The sequence below is a fragment of the Carcharodon carcharias genome, chromosome 3 (genome assembly GCF_017639515.1).
Source record: "Carcharodon carcharias isolate sCarCar2 chromosome 3, sCarCar2.pri, whole genome shotgun sequence".
In the NCBI taxonomy this organism is placed as follows: Eukaryota; Metazoa; Chordata; class Chondrichthyes; order Lamniformes; family Lamnidae; genus Carcharodon; species Carcharodon carcharias.
The window spans coordinates 53,921,480-53,942,384 of NC_054469.1; the positions used below are offsets into that span (position 1 = coordinate 53,921,480).

At 39.0% G+C, this 20,905-nt stretch overlaps 1 protein-coding gene across 2 annotated transcripts in view; it reads right to left on the bottom strand.

Annotated features, from left to right (window-relative positions):
* Positions 1–1,146: 1,146 nt before the first annotated feature.
* Positions 1,147–20,905, bottom strand: part of rab18a (RAB18A, member RAS oncogene family) — a 36,524-nt gene continuing 16,765 nt past the window's right edge. Inside the window, exons 4-8 of one of the 2 annotated variants that reach the window (XM_041184176.1) lie at positions 8,198–8,270; positions 7,880–7,998; positions 4,932–4,998; positions 4,266–4,485; positions 1,147–3,544 (exon numbers count right to left, since the gene is read on the bottom strand). In XM_041184176.1, coding sequence (XP_041040110.1) covers positions 4,310–4,485; positions 4,932–4,998; positions 7,880–7,998; positions 8,198–8,270 — 435 coding nt within the window. In that variant the 3' untranslated portion in view covers positions 1,147–3,544; positions 4,266–4,309. Of the gene's footprint in view, positions 4,486–4,931; positions 4,999–7,879; positions 7,999–8,197; positions 8,271–20,905 lie in introns of both variants that reach the window. The other variant, XM_041184175.1, reaches the window with a different exon arrangement.

A 20,905-nucleotide genomic window follows, 5' to 3' on the forward strand; every position in this document is an offset into this window, starting at 1 on the left:
CTCAAAACTATTTAATGACCCAGTTTCCATTGCTCCCTGTGGAAGAGAATTCTACAGACTAATCACTCTTAGAGAAGAAATTCCTCTTAATCTGTGCCTTAAATGGGAGACCCCTTATTTCTAAGGGGCCCCCTCATTCTAGATTTTCTGAGTGGAAAAATCATCCCAGCACCTACCCTGACATTTTATATTATTCATTCGTGGGATGTAGGCATTGCTGGTTGGGGTAGCATTTATTGCTCACCCCTAATTGCACTTGTTCAGAGGGCATTTGAGAACCAACCAGATTACTGTGGGTCAGGAGTCACATATAGGCCAGGCCAGGTCAGGTAAGGACAGCAGATTTCCTTTTCTAAAAGGAAATTAGTGAACCAGATGGGTTTTTACAACAATCAATTATGGTTTCATGGTGATCATTAGACTTTTAATCCAGGTTAATTATTGTCCAGGGTGGATAACCTCATATTTTTCAACTATACTCCATCTGCCAATTTATTTCCCACTCAATTAACCAATCTAAACCCCTTTGTATCCTCCTCTCACCTTGCTTTCCTACCCATCTTCATATCATCTGCAAATTTGGCGAAAATACAGTTAGCCCCTTCATCTAAGTTACTATCGATCATAAATAGTTGAGGCTCTGATCCCTGCAACACTCCGCTATTTAGTTTGCCAACCTGAAAATGACCCATTTATCCTAACCACTTCCTAGCCAGTTATCTAACTATGTTAATGGATCACCCCCAAGCTCTTATCTTGTGCATTAACCTTTATGTGGCACCTTATAGAATGCCTTTTGAAAATTGAAGCCCACATCTACTGGTTTCCCTTTATGCACCCTGATCGCTAAATCCTCAAATTTGTCAAGTACAATTTCTCGTTCACAAAACCATGTTTGACTTTGCCTTATTGGATTGTGATTTTCTAAATATTCTGCTACTACCTCCAGCCTTTAGTCCCATTAGTTTTCCTAGCACTTTTTCTCTAGTGATTTAGTTTCTCACTCCCTTTCATCCTGCTTTTCTACTATACTTGGGAGGCTTTTTGTGTCTTCTACTCTGGAGACATACAAAATACTTCAACCAGCATAACTTCAGAGTAACTCGCGTGTTTTAAAATAAATCAACACAATCCTTAAAAAGACAATTTGATGCAATTCATTGGTTTATCCATTATATTCAAAGAGAAGCAATATTTACAAAATGTTAATGAATTTCTTGGAACTTGAAATCATACATAGTATTTATATACAGTATATATATTCTAATGCAATACCTTATGCTATCATAATTGTAAAATAGTAAAAGGTTACCCCATCAAATCATTCTCAGACTATCTTTTAGCAATACAATAACCGTAAATAAATCTATTTGGCTGACATTTCTACTTCTGAAGCCCCAATCTTTAGATTGTCATCATACCACTAACAAATAACTGCAGTTATAATTGGACAAATAATTTAACTCTTTACCCTTGACTGAACTGGCAGACGTCTTACATTGTTGCAGGATATTGCATTACTACTTTTCCTTTTCAGCAGTTTTCTCCCATCTCCTTCTCCCGTCCTGAAGTTGAGGATGCCTTGTTGAGGAAGGTACCATATCGGTTAGCTCCGGTATCTCAATTACTGACCATTGGTGACCACTGTTCATATGGGAGCCCAGACAGTGAATATCAGAAGGACATTTAGACGTGGGAGCATCAGTCGAGTCTGTGCACTGAATCAACACACGTCTAGGGGAAGCTGCTGGATTTGGATCATGGGAGTGATTTTCCTTTCCTCGAAAATGGGGTGCTGGGATTATAGCACTCATACTGCCATCCTGGTCAGCTCACTCAACACTAGCAATTGAACTTGAGACCTTCCAGGTCAATAAAGCTCAGCACTTAAAGCTGCCTGAGCTATCTGATGAGCCTGATCATTAAACAGAGGTTTGGCACTTTTCTTTTTAAGGAATACTACAGACTCCTCAATAATAAATAAGTACAGTAAGTGCATATCAGGATAAGAAACATTCAGTAGAATAAGTCAGCTGCTACACTTGATTCTATATATATGCAAATCATGTTTATGCTGTTCCTAGAAACAAACAGGTAACATCACAATTAGAGTAAGTGCCAGAAAGCATTCAATCTAATGAAAAAGAATTAAGTTACAAAACTGTTCATAGTTTGAAGCCATTTAGCAGTTATTTTAAAAAAACTCAGATGAAACATAGGACTAGGTAAACACTATGATTGCAAGCTGTAATAAACAGTTATATTTTGCTGGACATGCTGGGTACATGAATTCATTAAAATCAAATATCTTTTACAAGTAATAATTACCTACAAAACTGTCACGTATTCTCAAGTTGGAACAATATCTAAATTTGTGATTACTCAGAAGATTTATATTTATAAAAGGTCCAAATTAAGTAATCTGTTCCATTCTATTTTTGTAAATTTGTTGCTTTGTCCCTTGGCAACAACTCAAGTCAAGAAGTTCAAAAATGCACATTTACTGCAGCATGCCATATGTTTATTTTTTTGCAATCAAACCTAATTTTATTTCATACTTTTATCGTATTCTACAAAGCAGGCCACAGTAAACAAATTGAAAAATGTGTTCTGTGTATAAATAATTGACACCAGAGTTCAAATAAAATATTGAAGCATGCAACATTATGTATTTTCTAAATGCAACTTAAAAGGCATGATTTCAATGTTATCTTCTCTACAGTTGTGTGCTCTGAAATCTAGTTTAAACCATAAAAATTGATATACTTTTAGAGGAATAAAATTTCAATAGTGGTGGTTTAAACAGGAAACTTGCAAGTGTATAAGGCTGGCATGGAGTTTACGAATAATCAAGAGTGCTACCTAATAACTGAATTACCTAAACTTATTTCTAGATATTATTTTTCAACCTGCCAATTCAAAGATTTAGCATTTTATCATCAATAAATGTTTGGATTATTATTCTAAGAACTATAGCAAAAAGACACCAGACAGATAAGACATAACATAGTGAAATTGAATAGCACATGGATTATTTACATATATCTCACTTTATGACAATCCACTTCAAATTCAGATCTTTTTTCAGTTTCAGCAAATGTACAGTGCAATATACAAACACTGGAAGTGAGCTACAGTGACACAGACGAATGTATACTTCAGTTTTTTTTGATTCACCTTTAACAACTGACAAACACTCTACAATTACTAACCAACCTTCAATCTGCATTTCTTAAAAATGTTTAATGATTTTGGAATCACCATTTTAAAGAAAAGATTGTAGTTTCTTTGTACAATACTTACAAAGTGTCTTCCATAATGTGCCTTCTTAATAATGCAGTCTTAAATGTACAAAAAAACTGAATGGACATTCACATACATTGAAGTTTAAGGTTAAAAGTACAAGTGCTGTTCAGCATTTAGTTAACTGAAAAGGTTAGATTCATAAATATTTCCAAGAAATCTTTCCAAATTTTGCATCTTTTGGTTATCGCAGATAGGGCCTTATAATAGTTCTGATCTTCGTCGTGTTATAGCTTGGAGGCTGTAAAAATCATACAGTTTCATCTTAAGAGTTACAATTTGTGTCTGTGTATTGGGGTACATCTGCTTAGCATAACTGGGAAGTGATAGTTTAAAAAAATTCAACTGCTGTAAAAAAATCTCAGCAAGATTTCACTAGAACAATTTTGAACACTAGTTTATGAATGAAAGCATATTATGTTAACATCTGATACAAGCTTACTGCATTTATATGATGTTTATTCAGCTAGACTAACAGTAGTGAAAATTCAGTTATATTGAAGCATTTTAACATCAAGTGTTCCCAACACATACCACATATACTCCAAAATTTGCAAACCATATGAAATATTTCTGAGTTTGGGGGTTGGGGAAAGACAGTAATGGGAGGTTCGGCACTGAAGTGTGAAAAAATATGAACAAAGCAAAGGAAGAAAATATCTCAAGTCCACAATGGGTGGTTTGTTACTAGATGAAACAAGACCATATGAACATGTACACACGAACCCTGACCCTCACTGATGAAAACTGTTGCAGAGAGTTTTGATATGTAACTGTTTCAAATTACAAGAAGGTTTGACATTACAAGCAAAATGTTTTATGAACATTGACCCTGGATTGCAAGGTTCTGCATGTCTACAACTAATCTGGCCTTGGGCAAGTTATTGGGGATTGTTTTACATGATTTGAACAAAGTGTGCAAACTGCAATGTCAACTCTTAGAATTTATACAAATAGCTCACCAATTGTTTAAAATTGGCAAGAAATGACTCCAAAGTCTTACAGTTTACAGCATGGAGCAATATCCACCACAGGAACCTCCACTGTTGGCATCAGGTGAGTCAGATAACCTAAGTCTACTATTCTGACTCTCACTTTCCCACAAGCCAGGTGTCTGAATAATTTTTTCAACGAGTTCTTCAAATGCACACTGCACACCATCACGTGTTTTTGCACTTGATTCTGCAAAATAAACATTTTACAAAGATTTAGAGCACACTTGCTGTGCTTTTGAAGTGTTCAGTAACTAACATTTTTAAAATGTGAAGAAAACTACAAGCGTAAATGCACAATAATGTGCTGTAACTGATGAATTGCAAGTAAAAATAACTAACTATATTCAACAGGTGATATGCTACTTAACCGAAATAAATACATCATACACAAAACAATAATGCAACATAGGTGGAAATATACAACAGGTCTAGCAACGCCCCAACAATGAAGAGTCAACTAAATCCACCTCATCAGATACCAACTGGCCTGCTGCACATTTCTAGCAGATTTGCATTTTTAGTTGATTTTCAGCATTAATTTTTTTTTTTTCTGGCATGGTTGTCAAATTATTTCTTTTCCTCTTTTCCCCCCAATTCAAAAAAGAAATTCAGGAGTTACTTTTGTCCACTTACCTATAAATAACATAGAATGTTTTCTTGCAAACTTCAGCCCTTCATTCCGATCTACTTCACGGTTTTCCTTCAATAAAACCAAAAGCATCAGCTTCATAAATATCTTTGCTAAAACATTCATTTTTCATCAATGGGCTTAGGGATGGGGGGGTGGGGGGGGGGGGTTAACTAAATTTGGTTGTGCTGAAATAACTTTCTAATTCGTGTCAGGGTGACATAGGTATTTGTAAGTTTATAACATCTCAACAGGGATACTGAGCCCAAAGGAGGGTCTTAAAGCAGGTGTAGGAGGTGCAATCTAATTTTGCATGTAGTCATAGTTAGGGTCCTGAGTACAGCATTTTTAATGGGCCACAGCTGAACAATTCTCACTCTGGGCAATACAATGATCAGAAATATTGACCATTATTCATAATGATTACCAATGGCTATAGGATAACCAACAGCATAGCCCAGAATGAGAACTTTTACGCATACATTGCATTAGGGAAGGATCACCTGATCACATTGAGTACAAATTTCTTGTTATCCTCAGGTGCTCCTCATTACTCCAGAGAGAATGAACACTTTCGGGAGATGCCACTGGGATACTGGTTTAGAAAGACAGGACTTGAAATCAGCCTCAGTGGATGTTAGCATACAAACACTGCATGCACTCATACAAACGTCCTTTGCTATTTTGATGAGTCAATGGGTTAGCATCGCAAAATATTTCAAAGGAATTTCATACATACTAAGCTGATATTCTAAAAGTGTAATTTCAAGACATGTGCCTAATTCAGTGTGCTAGGACAAGCTTGGAAAAAGGTTAAAGCGCAAAATAATCCTGAAGATTCTCACTGGAAGAAACTGAAGTGTCAATGATTGTTATGCATGGTTCATATATTGTGAAGCAATATTCTACTGAATCTGAGGCAAGTCACACTTCTCAAAACCTTCTGATGGGCATGTGTCTGAAGAGTAATCACAAGAGTTTGCATGGAAGATCTCAAGCAGAAGCATTTATCTTTCTAATCTTATGGTTTTTATGTTGATCTTGAAAACACTGACACCCCTACTGTTTCAAAACGGTAGCAATAACACATTTTCTTTGAAAAATGTCATTGTAAAGATCCCCGAGATCACTACTGTGTTGAAAGATGCACCACAATAACAAAATCAATGGATTAGCCTTTCAGCTATGAAGTAGTCAGATGGAAACCTTTGGGCTATCAACACAAAAAGTTCTTTTATAAACCTGTGCACCTATTGTAGTAGCCTGTAAGAAAAATTATACAGGTACAGATCTACTAAATTAAATAAAAATGAAATGCTGGTACAAGAGCAGAAAACATTGGAAACAAAGAGTTGTTATTCAAAATGTTAGCCGATCTTTCCTGTCGATGCTGTTGCTGTGTATTTCTAGTGTTTTAAATTTTATTTCAAGACTAGAGAAGCATCTATTAGGCTTTTCAAATTAGAGACAACATTAAACTGCCATCTAGAATTTTATGGGAGCAACTCAATTCATAGTTTATATGAACCAACAGTAGCATATTTCAGAGTACCAATGAGCATTTTTTCAATAATGAAGAGATTTTAGGGTTAAGTTTAAAATTAAGCTGATGTGAATGCTGGAGTAAAGAACATTACAATGGTTTTATCATCTGATAGAATAACGAAAATGAAGCAATATTGTCTTTTTGGTGATTCAATTACACTAATTTTCATCAAAGACGGAAACCAATATGTTGCATTTAAAAATGAACTTCAATGTAATTAAGACAATTCATTAGCAGGCAGTTGAAACAAAGAATCTGATAGGAAAACAATGCGATCAGGGTGCAACCAATAACCTTGAAAGACAACATGGATGTGTCACAAAGGACTAGCAAGATACAAGATTAGTAAAACCATGGTAACACGGTAATTATGCTGGTGTCCTAGTGCGTAACAACTATTAACAGGATTGGCAAGAAATGGAAGCGAATTCCTGACTGTTCCTGTTTATTTTCCTTTTGAAGTACAATGTCTGCTCATCCTCTTATAGCATTTCCATTCAGATGCTAATACTGGGATATGATTAAAGTTTGGTTCATTTCATATTTTTTGCATTGTGTCCTGATCATCCTGAAGATTTCTTTCATGGTGCAGGATGTGTTACAATGCAGTTTTCGTAAACTTGCCATTGGGAAAATTGGGATTTGCGCTGTTTCTTGTTATTATGAGGTTGTCAATAAAGCTCTTGCCTTGCCTATTTGTTTAAATGAATTTGTCATATTTCTGCTTACTTGTATTGTGAAAGTAGTAATATTTTTAAAACTATTAAGGCAACACAAAATATTTTTAAATCGGTGTAGAGTTCAAAAACATATTATATAATAGCAAGGTACTGCCATCCTGGTTTTCACAGATTCATTTACCTCATGACAAACTGACCAGTAGTACAAGTAACTATTACATAGGGTCTGATTCAGCATCATTGGAAAGAAACTTTAAAATGCTGTATGTACACAAATACATAAAAAGTCCTCAACTGCAGTCCATCACCCAGCTACCAGGTTAGTCTGGGCTATGGAAAATCTTCTGACAGCCAATTCCAACTTGCAAAGACAAAATGTCTTACTTTCTAATTTTCTTCTTCTCTACATTGAATGCTGTACATTGCTCCATCTACTGGCTTAGCCTTGCAGCATACTGGTAAAAACATGATATGGATAGGCGTGCTGAAACAACTGATAATTAAAATTATTTCTAACCCAATTTAAATATAAGTACTCTACTGCTATTGCTACTAAAGTGCCTGAAGATATTAAGGGCTGAGAACAGGCAGTCCCAACTTTACCACTGGAAAGGGTATTTCAAAAAAAGCTTACAAATAAGTGATATTTTGGAGAGGGTCAACATTATGTGGTATATTAGATTAAAAACAAAGATAATTCAGCAGACATCTAAATTGCATCACTTACTTTATCAATTTTGTTTCCAACTAACATTTTCACGATATCATTTCTTGTGCAATATGTCTCCAGCTCATTCAGCCAATTTTCTAATTTTACAAAGGTCTCTCTTCTGGTCACATCATACACTGAAAAAGAAGCACTTCCAAATTTATAAATGCAGGTAGCTTGGAGACAAAGCAGCATTAAAATAGATGTTAACAGGACTGCAACGTTTTTGGTACCTGATGAATAAAGTTGCTTTATGGGTAGAAAGATTATTTTGCTAAGAAATTGTAAAGCAGTACTGCATGCAATCAGACTTTAGAAGTTGTAAACTAATTTTACCTAGTATGACACCTTGTGCCCCTCGATAGTAACTGGGGGTCAAGGTCCTGAACCGTTCCTGGCCAGCAGTATCCTGAAATCAAAGAATAATGAAATTTATTGACAGGCAGTGGGGTGTGGGGATAGAGGAAAGAGAAAAGTGAGAAAGTGAGTACTTGTCTAGCTGTCTTGTCATCTTTCATGGTTAGTTTACTGTATTAGTATTTGGCTGAAGCAGATTAAAAATTAGTGAAGTTTACAGCTGGATTTTTCAGCAAGGGTGAAACAAATTGATTTTAGGTGTTCACCACCCTATTTTCTGTAAAAGAGAAACATCTAATCTTCATCTTTCACCCACGAAACTGAATTTACATGAAATAACAGTTGTCACCAGTAAACTAGAAATGAAGTCAGAAATAAATACTTGATGTTTGAAATCATACATTTTTAAAATTGCAGATCCAAATTAAGACTGTAGGCAGATCAAAGTGTTGAACAGCACACTTCTGGTAGTTAGAATTATTAACTACAGGGAAATTTATCTGAGACAGAAAATCAGTCTTGCTCACTTCATTTTATATTTTATATAAAAACAATAAACCAAAATAAGTTTTGTGATATTGTTTTGAATACATTATTTGCCATGCTTGAACAACTGCTCCCTAGTCATCATCTTCAACATTCACTCCCTCCACCGCAGATGCACAGTGCAGCAGTATACACAAGACGCACTGTAGAAACTCATCAAAGCTCCTTCAACAGCATCTTCCAAACCTGTGGCCTCTACCACCAAGAAGGACAAAGGCAGCAGGCACATGGGAAATCCACCACCTGCAAGTTTCCCTCCAAGCCACACACCATCCTGACTTGGAAATATATTGCCATTCCTTCGCTGCCACTGGATCAAAATCCTGGAACTCCCTCCCTAACAGCACTGTAGGTGTACCTATGCCACAGGGTCTGCAGCGGTTCAAGGTGGCGGCTCACCACCACCTTCTCAAGGGCAGTTATAGAGGGACAATAAATACTGGCCCAGCCACTGACAGCCACATCCCATGAAAGAATAATAAAAAAATAACCAGCAAGTCTGTTTCACCCCATAAATTTTAAAATTTTCAAGAGGGGAATGCCAATTTCGAATGCTACTGTGCCAACCAGATGCATTTTATTTTTAAACAGCATACTACTGATAACAGAACCTAAAAAAACCTAGAAAGTTAATACATTGGTTTTGCAAAACCATTTCAGGGTAGTGTTGAAATGGGAATTTTTTCTGCATTCAATGGCATGGTCTAAAATGGATAAAAAATGATACCAGATATAATGTGGAAAGTCCTGGCAAGTAACATTTGATTAAGCACTTAAGTGTGCCTATGCTAAACAAATTGTGTATGCCTCACCAACTGCGAAGAGCATCTCATTTATCATAGATAATATCCAGTGTTGTAAAGCCCAGCAAATTCCACTTGATATGGCTATGATAGCATGAGGATTTCAGCTTGCCAAATACCAGAGGAACAAATCCCATAATTTGGCTGTAAGCGCCCCCCTGTGGCTAAAAATAACAGTAGCCAAAGTCTTTGGATTCTTTGGATAACAAACTTCTCAAGCTTCAGAATTCTTAAACTATTCCTGAAGATTAAACGCACCCAAGTAGCCAGTAGCATAATTCTAAACATGCCAGATTGTAGTGCCAGAATGATCTTATAAAATGAGTTACATTGGTAAGATGACAAATTTTTTAAAAATGATCTCATGGAATGTTAAGGAGATTAATTGCACAGTGAACAATCCAAAAGTTTGTCTAAATCATCTAGAATGAAATGTGAAGTTGCGCTGGTCCAAGAATTTTACTTGAAGGATACAGAAGCAATTAAACTAAGAGGATGGGTGGGACAGGTTTTTCTGAACTCCTTCAATTCTGGGCACAGCAGAGTCCTGATAGTGATCCATATGTAACATAACTGGTTCCAGAGCATGAAAAGATTTATAAACAATATGACATTCTTAGTAGCAGGGAAATCATTACAGCTAAGCTAATACATATGCCCTTAATTCTAAGCAGCCCTCAACCTTCAAGTTGAAATCAGCAACTCTATCCAGAATTTGCAATATTCATAGAAGACATGAATACTTGTGCAAGCAGAAGGGCAAACACCACCCAATATGGCAACTCCATGGCAGTGAAAGATTACTGTTTCTTTTATAATATATGTGGTTTGCTTGATCACTTTCAAATCTATCCAAGCGTATATTATTAACAACAGTTCAAAAGCCAGAATTCTGTTATCTGAAGATTTAACAAGCATGGCTTTTGGCACAAGTTAACTGTTTCAATCGTCTCCCTAAACTTATGTTGACTAAGATGAACTTTTTAGTTAAAACAAATAAATCTAGTAGTTTATTTGGATGATTAAAAATTTTGGGAAATTTCTCCAATATATAGTAGCACCTTAATCTCAGGTAATGCAAATCTCTTACCTGGCAAGAAGTTTTTTGTATTATAGGTTTGTTTTACCGCATTCTTATAGAGACCTACCATTTTAGGTTTTACAAGCAGTTGAAAGCCCTTTTGGCATCAGTGAACACCTGCACTGAAGCTTCAGCAGGCCTGTTTCCGGGTCTGTACTGAATCCTAATCAGGAGGCACCCTAGCACAGAGTCGAATGCTGGGTTTGCACTAAATTTTCCCTGCTCAGATATCACTCACTTGGCACAGTAAACCGGTACAGATGGTAATCAGTAGTCCATTGGATCTAATTACCAATGTCAACAGGTTCCCAGCTCAGTACATGTTTTAAAATCACCAAGGGCAAAGAAAGGATTTAATTGGGGTTCACATTCTGAAAACTTCATTTGAGGTGACTGCAGTAGACAAGGCAAAATAAAAATGTAGCCACTTTGTACTGAAAGATTTTGCCTCATTCCCACACTTATGTTCTTTACCAAACTCCCTTTCACCGCACCATCTTCAGAATGAACTAAGTTCTGCTTGGGTGGAAAAACAGAAAAAAAACTTTGCTGTTCATTGCAGAAGTAAAATTATATTACAAAATTCAAAAAGTTCTCTAGGATGCAAAACATTCCATATTGTTTGTCACAGTTGGTCTTTTCCTGCTCTTAATAAACAAAGAAGGGCAGTAAAAATATATTTTTTTATACACATGTTAATGTGTTGGGCTACTAAGAAATTAACAAACCAGCTACACTGTCGACTGATGGAATGGCAGTGAAATAAATACTTTGCCTCAGTTTCGCAGATATAATGATAATTACAATTTTGGTAGCATGAGAGCCAGTAGAATTATTCACAGAAAATGGATAAAAATAAAGCCACTCAAACTCAAGGTAGACAAACCATCAGGTCCTAATAGTTTAAATCCAAATTGACTGTAACAATCACAAATTTTAAAGAGTTGATAAATATGTGAGCCACCAACTGGCATGACGTAGCTCCCCACAACCCCCACCCCAAATTTATTATTAGCACTAGAGTGAATACCATTTAGGGCCTGCAGCCCAATCTGCTTCAAGAGTAGGCATTCCCGAAGAATAATATTATTTAAGGATCAAAGCAATTTATTTAGTGCTTAGCCATGATACATAAAAGACTTTTATGTGACTTTCATAAGTCACAGGACTTGAAGTAGTCCTGTCATAAAACAGGCCTATTAAGTCTGTTCTAGTGTTTTTTGCTACCTGAGCCACCTTGTCTAAACATATTCTTGTTTTTGCTTCTCATGCTACTTAATATTTCTCTTTAAGCAAAAAATTTCAGTATGTAGGCATCACTGACAAGTCCATCATTTATTGCCCCACCCCCCAATTCCCCAGATGCTCATGAGGTGGTATTGATTAACTTTTTTTTGAAAAGCTGCAGTTAGTGTGGTCAAGATACTTCCACAATGCTGTAAGGTAAGAATTTCCAGCAACTGAAGAATCGCAACATAATCTCAAGGTGAAATATGTAGCGTTCTCAGAATCGCTCAGTGCAGAAGAGGCCCTTTGGCCCATCGAGTGAGCACCGACACGTGAGAAACACCTGACCTATCTACCTAATCCCATTTACCAGCACTTGACCCATAGCTTTGAATGTTATGACGTGCCAAGTGCTCATCCAGGTACTTTTTAAAGGATGTGAGGCAACCCGCCTCCACCATCCTCCCAGGCAGCGCATTCCAGATAGTCACGACCCTCTGGGTAAAAAAGTTTTTCTTCACATTTCCCCCCTAAACCTCCTGCCCATCACTTTGAACTTGTGTCCCCTCGTGACTGACCCAGGGGAACACTTCAACTAAGGGGAACAGCTGCTCCCTTTCCACCCTGTCCTTGCCCCTCAATCTTGTACACCTTGATCAGGTCGCCCCTCAGTCTTCTCTGCTCCAACGAAAACAACTCAAATCTATCCAACCTCTCTTCATAACTTAAATGTTTCATCCCAGGCCACATCCTGATGAATCTCCTCTGCAATCATATCCTTCCCATAATGTGGTGACCAGAACTGCACATAGTACTCCAGCTGTGGCCTCACCAAGGTTCTATACAACTCCAACATGACCTCCCTACTTTTGTAATCTATGCCTCGATTGATAAAGGCAAGTGTCTCATATGCCTTTTTCACCACCCCACTAACATACCCCTCTGCCTTCAGAGATCTATGGATACACACGCCAAGGTCCCTTTGTTCCTCAGAACTTCCTAGTGACATGCCATTCATTGAATACTTCCTTGTCAAATTACTCCTTCCAAAGTGTATCACCCCACACTTTTCAGGGTTAAATTCCATCTGACACTTATCTGCCCATTTGACTATCCCATCTATATCTTCCTGTAGCCCAAGACACTCAACTCACTGTTAACCACCCGGCCAATCATGTGTCATCCGCAAACTTATTAATCCTACCCCCAACAAAGTCATCTATGTTGTTTATATAAATTACGAATAATAAGGGACCCAGCAGATCACTGTGGTACACCACTGGACATTGGAAGCCAATCAGTAAAGCAGCCTTCTGTCATCACCCTGCCTCCTACAACAAAGCCAATTTTCAATCCACCTTATCAAATTACCCTGTATCCCATGTGCATTTGCCCTCTTTATAAGTCTCCCTTGTCAAAGGCTTTGCTGAAATCCATATAAACTACATCAACTGCAGTACCCTCATCTACACACCTGGTCACCTCCTCAAAAAATCAATCAAATTTGTTAGGCATGACCTCTGTCTGACAAAGCCATGTTGACTATCCCTGATCAAACCTTGCCTCTCCAAGTGGAGATAGATTGTCTCCTTCAGAATTTTCTCCAACAGTTTCCCTACCACTAACGTGAGACTCACTGGTTTGTAGTTCCCTGGTTTATCTCTACAACCCTGCTTAAATAGCGGAACCACATTAGCTGTTCTCCAGTCCTCTGGCACCACCCTGTGGCCAGAGAGGAATTAAAAATTTGGGTCAGAGCCCCTGCGACGTCCTTCCTTGCCTCCCTTAGCAGTCTGGGACACAAATCATCCTGACCGAAAGCTTTGTCCACTTTTAAGCCTGCCAACACCCCCAATACCTTGTCACTCCCTATATCAATTTGCTCAAGAACCTCACAGTCTCGCTCCCCGAGTTCCATGCATTCATCCTCATTCTCTTGGGTGAAGACGGATGTGAAGTATTCGTTCAACACTCTACTGATGTCCTCTGGCTCCACCCATAGATTGCCCCCTTGGTCCCTTCTCTTTCCCTGGTTATCCTCTGCCCATTGATATACTTATAGAATATCTTGGGATTTTCCCTTTCAGCAGCCAGATTTTTCTCATATCCCCTCTTTGCTCTCCTAATTGCTTTCTTAAGTTCCACCCTGCACTTTCTGTACTCCACTAATGCCTCCGCTGATTTGCTCCCCTTGTATCTTCCTTCTCATCATAACCTGAATATCTCTAGTCATCCATGGTTCTCTGGGCTTGTTACTTCTTCCCATCACCCTAGAGGGAACATATTGAGTGTGTACCCTCCCTATTTCCTTTTTGAACGCCCCCCCCCCCCCATTGCTCTTCTGTAGATTTCCCCACAAGTAGCTGTTCCCTGTCTACCTTGGCCAGATCCTGCCTTATTTTACTAAAATCTGTTCTCCCCCAATCCAAAACATTTTTTTGCAACTTATTGATTTCTTTGTCCATAACAAGCTTAAATTGTACCACGTTGTGGTCGCTATCATTAAAATGCTCGCCCACCAACATCTCAGCCACCTGTCCGGCTTCATTCCCCAGAATTAGGTCCAGCACTGTGCCGTCCCTTGTTGGGCCCTCTAAGTATTGACCTAAAAAGTTCTCCTGTACACATTTCAAGAAACCCACTCCATCCAAGCCCTTAACACTATGTCTATCCCAATTAATGTTGGGAAAGTTGAAATCACCTAATATAATTACCCGATTGTTATTGTTTTTACACACCTCCGCAAACTGTGCTCATTTTTGCTCCTCAATTTCCCACTGTCTATCTGGGGGGTCTATAACAATCACCTAATAATGTGGCTGCCCCTTTTTTACTCCAAAGCTCTACCCACAAAGCTTCATTCAATGCCCCCTCCAAGGTATCATCTCTCCTTAACTGCAGTAACTGACTCCTTAACTAATAATGCAATGCCTCCTCCTCTTTTACACTCTCTCCTGTCTCGCCTGAAGATTCTATATCCCGGAATGTTGAGCTGCCAATCCTGCCCCTCCCTCAACCACGTCTCGGCGATGGCTACTATATCACAATTCCACATATCAATCCTCATCCTTAACTCATCCATTTTACCTGTAATACTCCTGGCATTAGAGGCCATCCAGCTTTGCCTTACTCCCTTGAAACTTAATGCAGCTGTACTCCCTCTGACTTGATTGTTTTACTGTATTATGACGTGTCCCTATTCTGCTAACATTGTGTCCCCTCCCCCTGCCGAATTAGTTTAAATTCCTCCCAACACCACTAGCAAACCTGCCGGCAAGAAGGTTAGTCCCGCTCTGGTTCAGATGTAGATTGCCTCACTTGTACAGGTCCCATCTTCCCCAGAAATGGTCCCAGTGATCCAGGATTCTAAAACCTTCCCTCCTGCACCAAATCTTAAGCCACATATTCATCTGCGCTATTCTCCTATTTCTGTGCTCGCTAGAATGTAGCACTGGGAGTAATCCAGAGATTACAACCTGAAAGGTGCTGCTTTTCAGTCTACTGCCTAACTCCCTGAATTCTTAATGCAAGACCTCATCCCTCTTTCTACCTATGTCATTGGTACCAATATATACCATGACCTCTGCCTTATCACCTTCCCCCTTCAGGATGCCCTGCAGTTGTTCAGTGACATCCCGGACCCTGGCACCAGGGAGGCAACACACCATCCTGGAGTCACATCGATGGCCACAGTAGCGCCTATCTATTCCCATGACTATAGAATCACCTATTACTATTGCTCTTCCTCCCCTTCTGTACAGACAGGCTGCTTGTGGTGCCAGAAGCTTGGCTCTGTCTGCAATCCCTGGAGGAACCAGCGCCCTCATCAACCTCCAAAATGGAATACCAATTTGCGAGCAGGACCCCAGGGGACTCATGAACTACCTGCCTGTTTCTCTGGGACTGCTTGGTAGTCACCCATTCCCTTCCTTTCTCAAGTCCCTTCAGCTGCAGTGTGACCACCTCTCTAAACGTGCTATCCACAATGCTCTCAGACTCACGAATGCTCCTGTGTCCCCAGCTGCCACTCCAGCTCTGAAACCCGAGCTTCCAGGAGCTGCAGCTGGACACACTTCCTGCACACATGCTGGTCCTGGGCACTGGAAATGTTCCCGGCTTCCCACATGGAGCACGAGCAGCACACCATGGCTTTGAGCTCTCCTGCCATGACTTATCCCTTTAAATTAAACCTTTTAAATCAATTACTCTGGGGCCCTTCTTTCCTAATCCTCATTACTACAGAACATACAAACTATAAACCACAAAAGACCTTAAAATATAAGCCATAAAAGTAGCAAATACTTACCCTACCTTACCTACTACTTACCAGTCATTTCTCTCCCTTGTAGCCTCTATTGCTGCAGCAGGGTAAGACCATTCTCTGAAGATTTAAGAGGTTGGATAGCAAAGAAAATATGCAAAGAGCACCTCTTCCCCTCTGCACCAATTTCCCACTGTTCACCAAATTGCCAAAACCCACACTCACTCTGGCTGTGTCTCACTCAGGATGAGGTTTCTCCCCTGCTTGTGTGCAAGCACACTGATTCTCATGCACCTTTTGCCTTGTCCTTCTAGGTGATGTTGGTCCTAGGTTCAGGAGGTGCCGGTGGAGATGCCTTGGCTACGGTGCATCCTGCAGATGCCACAACCACAGCCATTGGTGGACAGTGTGGATATTTAAGCTAATGGACCGGGTGCCTATTAAGTGACCTGCTTTGACCTGGATGATGAACTCTTTGAACTTTGTTTCAGCTGCCCATCCAGAGAAGTGGAGAATGTACTATCACACTCCTGATTTGCACCTTGTAGGTGGACAGAGGTTTTGGAGGGTCAGGTGATGAGCCAAATTATTGCAGAATATTTAGTCCCTGACCCAATTTAATAGCTATAGCATTTATGTAGTTGGTCCAGTTGAATTTCTGGTCAATAGTGACTCCCCAGGATGTTGAAGGTGGGAGACTTAGCAATTGGTACTGATATTGAATGTCAAGAAGTGTCCAAGTCTCCCTTTTTGGACATCATTGTCTGGTGGCATAAATGTTACATTTCACTTTTCAGTCCAAGTCTGGACATTGTCCAAATCTTACAGTATATGGGCATGAACTGCTTCATTATCTGATGAATTACAAATTAGGTTAAACTGCAATCGTCAGTGAACCACTCCACTTCTGACCTTATGATGGAGGGAAGGTCACAGAGGAAGCAGCTGAAGATGGTTGGGCCTAGGACACTGCCTTGAGGCACTCCTGTAGCGTGGTCTGGGGATTGAAATGATTGGCCTTCAGCAACCATCTTCCTGTGTGCTGGGTAAGATTCCAGCCACTTGAGTCTTTCCCAGATCCTCATTGACTTCAGTTTTACTAGGGCTCCTTGATGCCACACTTGGTTAAATGTCTTGATGCCAAAGACAGACTTCTCTTCCTTCGTCTCTGGAATTTAGCTCATGGATGAATCCCAAATCAAACATCAGTGAGCAAGCAACTATTGATTTTAAATTATTTATTTTGCTTCAACCTTCAAATCCTAATCAGAACCATTCATAATGTTGGAAACACTGGAACGGTTACCCACTTAATCTCATCAGCTGTATAGAAAACAAAAGAAACTCTCTGCACAGATACAAGTCCCCTTCTGTATCATCTTTGGCTCAGACCTACCCATTTTTTTTTGTGGTATCCTTCCTATAATTGGGCATCAAAAACCGTAAACAACCATGGCCTGACAAAGTCTTTTTGAACTTTACCTCTCTGTAAAAACAAAGCCACACACTTTTGTTTGAATAACTTGCTCGCATAAATTACTGTAGTCTGATATCTCAGTGCAGTACTGAGTGTGCTACACTATTTGAATGAGATGTTAAACAGAAGCTCAGTCTTCCCTCTCAGATGGATATAAGAGATTCCATTGTGCTATTTAAAGAAGGGCAGGGGTGTTCTCCCAGTGTTCCTCAACATTTATCCCTCAAATCCCTGTGATTCTGAATATAATAATATCACTTGAAAAACATCTGATTTTCTGGTCACTGTCACACTGCTGTTTGATGGACCTTGTGTAAATTGGCTGCTGCGTTTTCCTACATTGCAACAGTGACTGGCTTCAAAAGAAGTACTACACTGACTGCATACTCCTTCACACGTATTATTTTTAGAACAAGAGGAGGACCAGGAATTGCTGCAGAGCTCCCTGTTCTTTCACATGCAGTAGCCAAATCCAAAAGTTTTTTAATATATTCTGTTTTGTATTATTACCTTGCCATGGTTGTTGATTTTGCCAACTTTGGCGATGTGCTCCAAGCAAGAGATGGAAAAGGCCAAGAGCAGGTAAAATAGGCACCAGAGGTGCATCAATATCTACCAAAATCAAATACCAAGATGAAGCACAAGATCAATTAAACTGTCACTCAATAAACAGAATTATTAGCCATCATGAAGTATTATCATCCTTGCAATCGCCAATAAGGCACAGAATGGCAGCAACAGGCCTTAGAACACCAAGGTTAGATTGTGTGGGGGGGTCCATACATGACAGAAACGCGATCCAAGTTTTAAAGCATGAACAAAAACAAGAAACTGGACAAGGAAAACATTAAGATTCAGGAGATGTAAGCAACAGAACTCATGAGCAAAGTCAACATCCAGCTTGGAGTAACTTCCTGACATGATAATTTTATTACATGACGTTCATAATTAAAAGCAAATTCTAATCAAGCTGTCAAAAACAAACAGAACATCATTTCAGTGTAATTGTTTTTTCCTGTTCATGTTAAGTTCCAATATCCTGCCAGATATTAAGCTTGTTCAATATTTAAATATCACACATACATATAATGTTTAATCTTTATAACTGAGTTTAAAAAATTATAACTCGGACACATTAAATTTCAAAAATTACTTCCACTTATCAATTTTTATTCAACGGCTTTTATATCAGACAGTGTCTAGAATTGCTTATTCACCCCAAGACTTTTTTTTTAAAAATACATTTCAGATGCTGCAATGTGAAGCCACAGAAATAATTCGCAATATTGTAAAACACTGAAATAACTAGTTTTCAGAGTCAACGGGCACAATTTTTCGCTTGGCGTGCAAGCGTGCACCCGACCCACTTGAGCATGAAATAATGTGTGATGACGTCAGGCAAGCGGCCTGATGTCATCGCGCACTTCCGTGATATTTCGGTTGGCGGGAACGCCAGCCGACAATTAAGAGGCCTATTAAGGCCATTAATACTGTAAATGATGGAGATTTTTCGTTGCCCGTCCAACGTTACAGTTGGCGGGTGGGCGAATCATCCAGGCGGCATTTGCCTTTTTGAAGAAGCCTCATCCAAGGGAGGGATGAGGTTTCCGGTATTAATGAGAAAAAAAATAAAAATGTTTGGACAGAATTCATCATCCATATGTGCAGAAGCTCACCGCCACCTTCTCAAAAGGCAACTGGTGAAGGGCAATAAACGCTGGCCCAGCCAGCGAAGCCCACATCCTGTGAATGAATAAAAAAAAATAAGGGGACTGATTCTGAGATGCGGACGTTTTTTTTTTCCAGCATTTTAAAACATTTTTTTTATTGCTTTTGGATTCTTCAGCTCCCTGAGGCAGCTCTCTGTCTTCATGGAGCTTTCATTCCGCGGTCCCCCACACCAACTTTAGCGCTTGCCCTCCTCACACTCCCACCCCAGCAGTGCTGAGCATTTCAGCACGCCTTTCACAATGGCTGGCTGTTAATTGGCCAGCCAGCATGAAATCATGATTGGGGCCCAACTGCAGTCAACGGCCGCTCCCAGACCAATTGATTGCGGACACCCGCCAAACAAAAAAATCCTGCCTATTATTTATTACCATAACTGATGCAGCTCTTTAGATGCCATTAAAGAGTCCAACATAAAATTATGCATGACAATTTGAGAGGCTTTTAATTTCAATACTCAGCTGAGCAGTTATTGATGTTAGATAATGAAATATTACTATTCATGCTATGTACACTCAACCTGAACTGTACCGTAATGGTATAAATGATTTCCACATCTTGCTATTTCAAGAATATATTTTGCAGCAGATAGATCAACAACCACCTTTTTTTTTTGCATTCATGGCATACAGCATTTACAGATGTGAATTTTTACTGCTGAACACAAATGATTTTGTATGGGCTTGTCTAACTCAATAAAGACATCAGCAAAAGTTCAAGACAAGAAAAAGTTACAATTTGTGCCAAAAAGACTTCATGAATTATAGAAAATTGCTGTTTCGGTTGATTAAGCTTAGAATTTCAAGTTTACATACAGAAGTGATTTCAGGCTTCATAACAGACCACATTGAGCATTAAAATTCTACAGTTTAACATGTAAAGTTCACGACTGAACTACGTTGAACCTGGCTTAAGGGTGAGGTATTAGTGGAACGATATGTTAAATAGTCAATACCTTCAGAGAACATAAGGGAAGGGGAAAATTGGCATAAAAAGAGGAAAACCAATCATGCATTCAGCTACACATTTAGTGATAGTTATATCCAACAAAATAAATCTTTGGAATGATGATTTTTTCCATGTTGTACGCACAGGCAAAATATTTCTTCAGAGAGGAAAAATTAATAGTGTCATGTCAAACAATGGCATCCTAACTTCTGTTGATCAATGAAATTGAAAACACCTCTTTTTATCAAAATCTCAGAACAGATTTAGGCATATCCATGCAAGTGTTGAAAACAAGGACCCAGAATCCATGGCAATGGTGATATTGGCAATGAGTGCCATATGTTAAACCATCGTGCTCCCTGAATTTACACCACAATTTTCTGGCGAGCTTAAATCCAGTGAGCAAGTTGGAAGAGGTGCAACCAATATCCGATACAGATCCATGGAGCTGGGGATTGTGCCCGCTTTTGTGAATAAGTTCTAAAGAAAGTGGCATTGTCTCCATGAAAAGTAGCAAGTTGCTGTTATTGACATTCCTACTACTAATAAAAGTTAATTTTCAAAATCTCCATACATTGCCAACATTTAATCACAATTCCAAATGCTCCAGAAATAT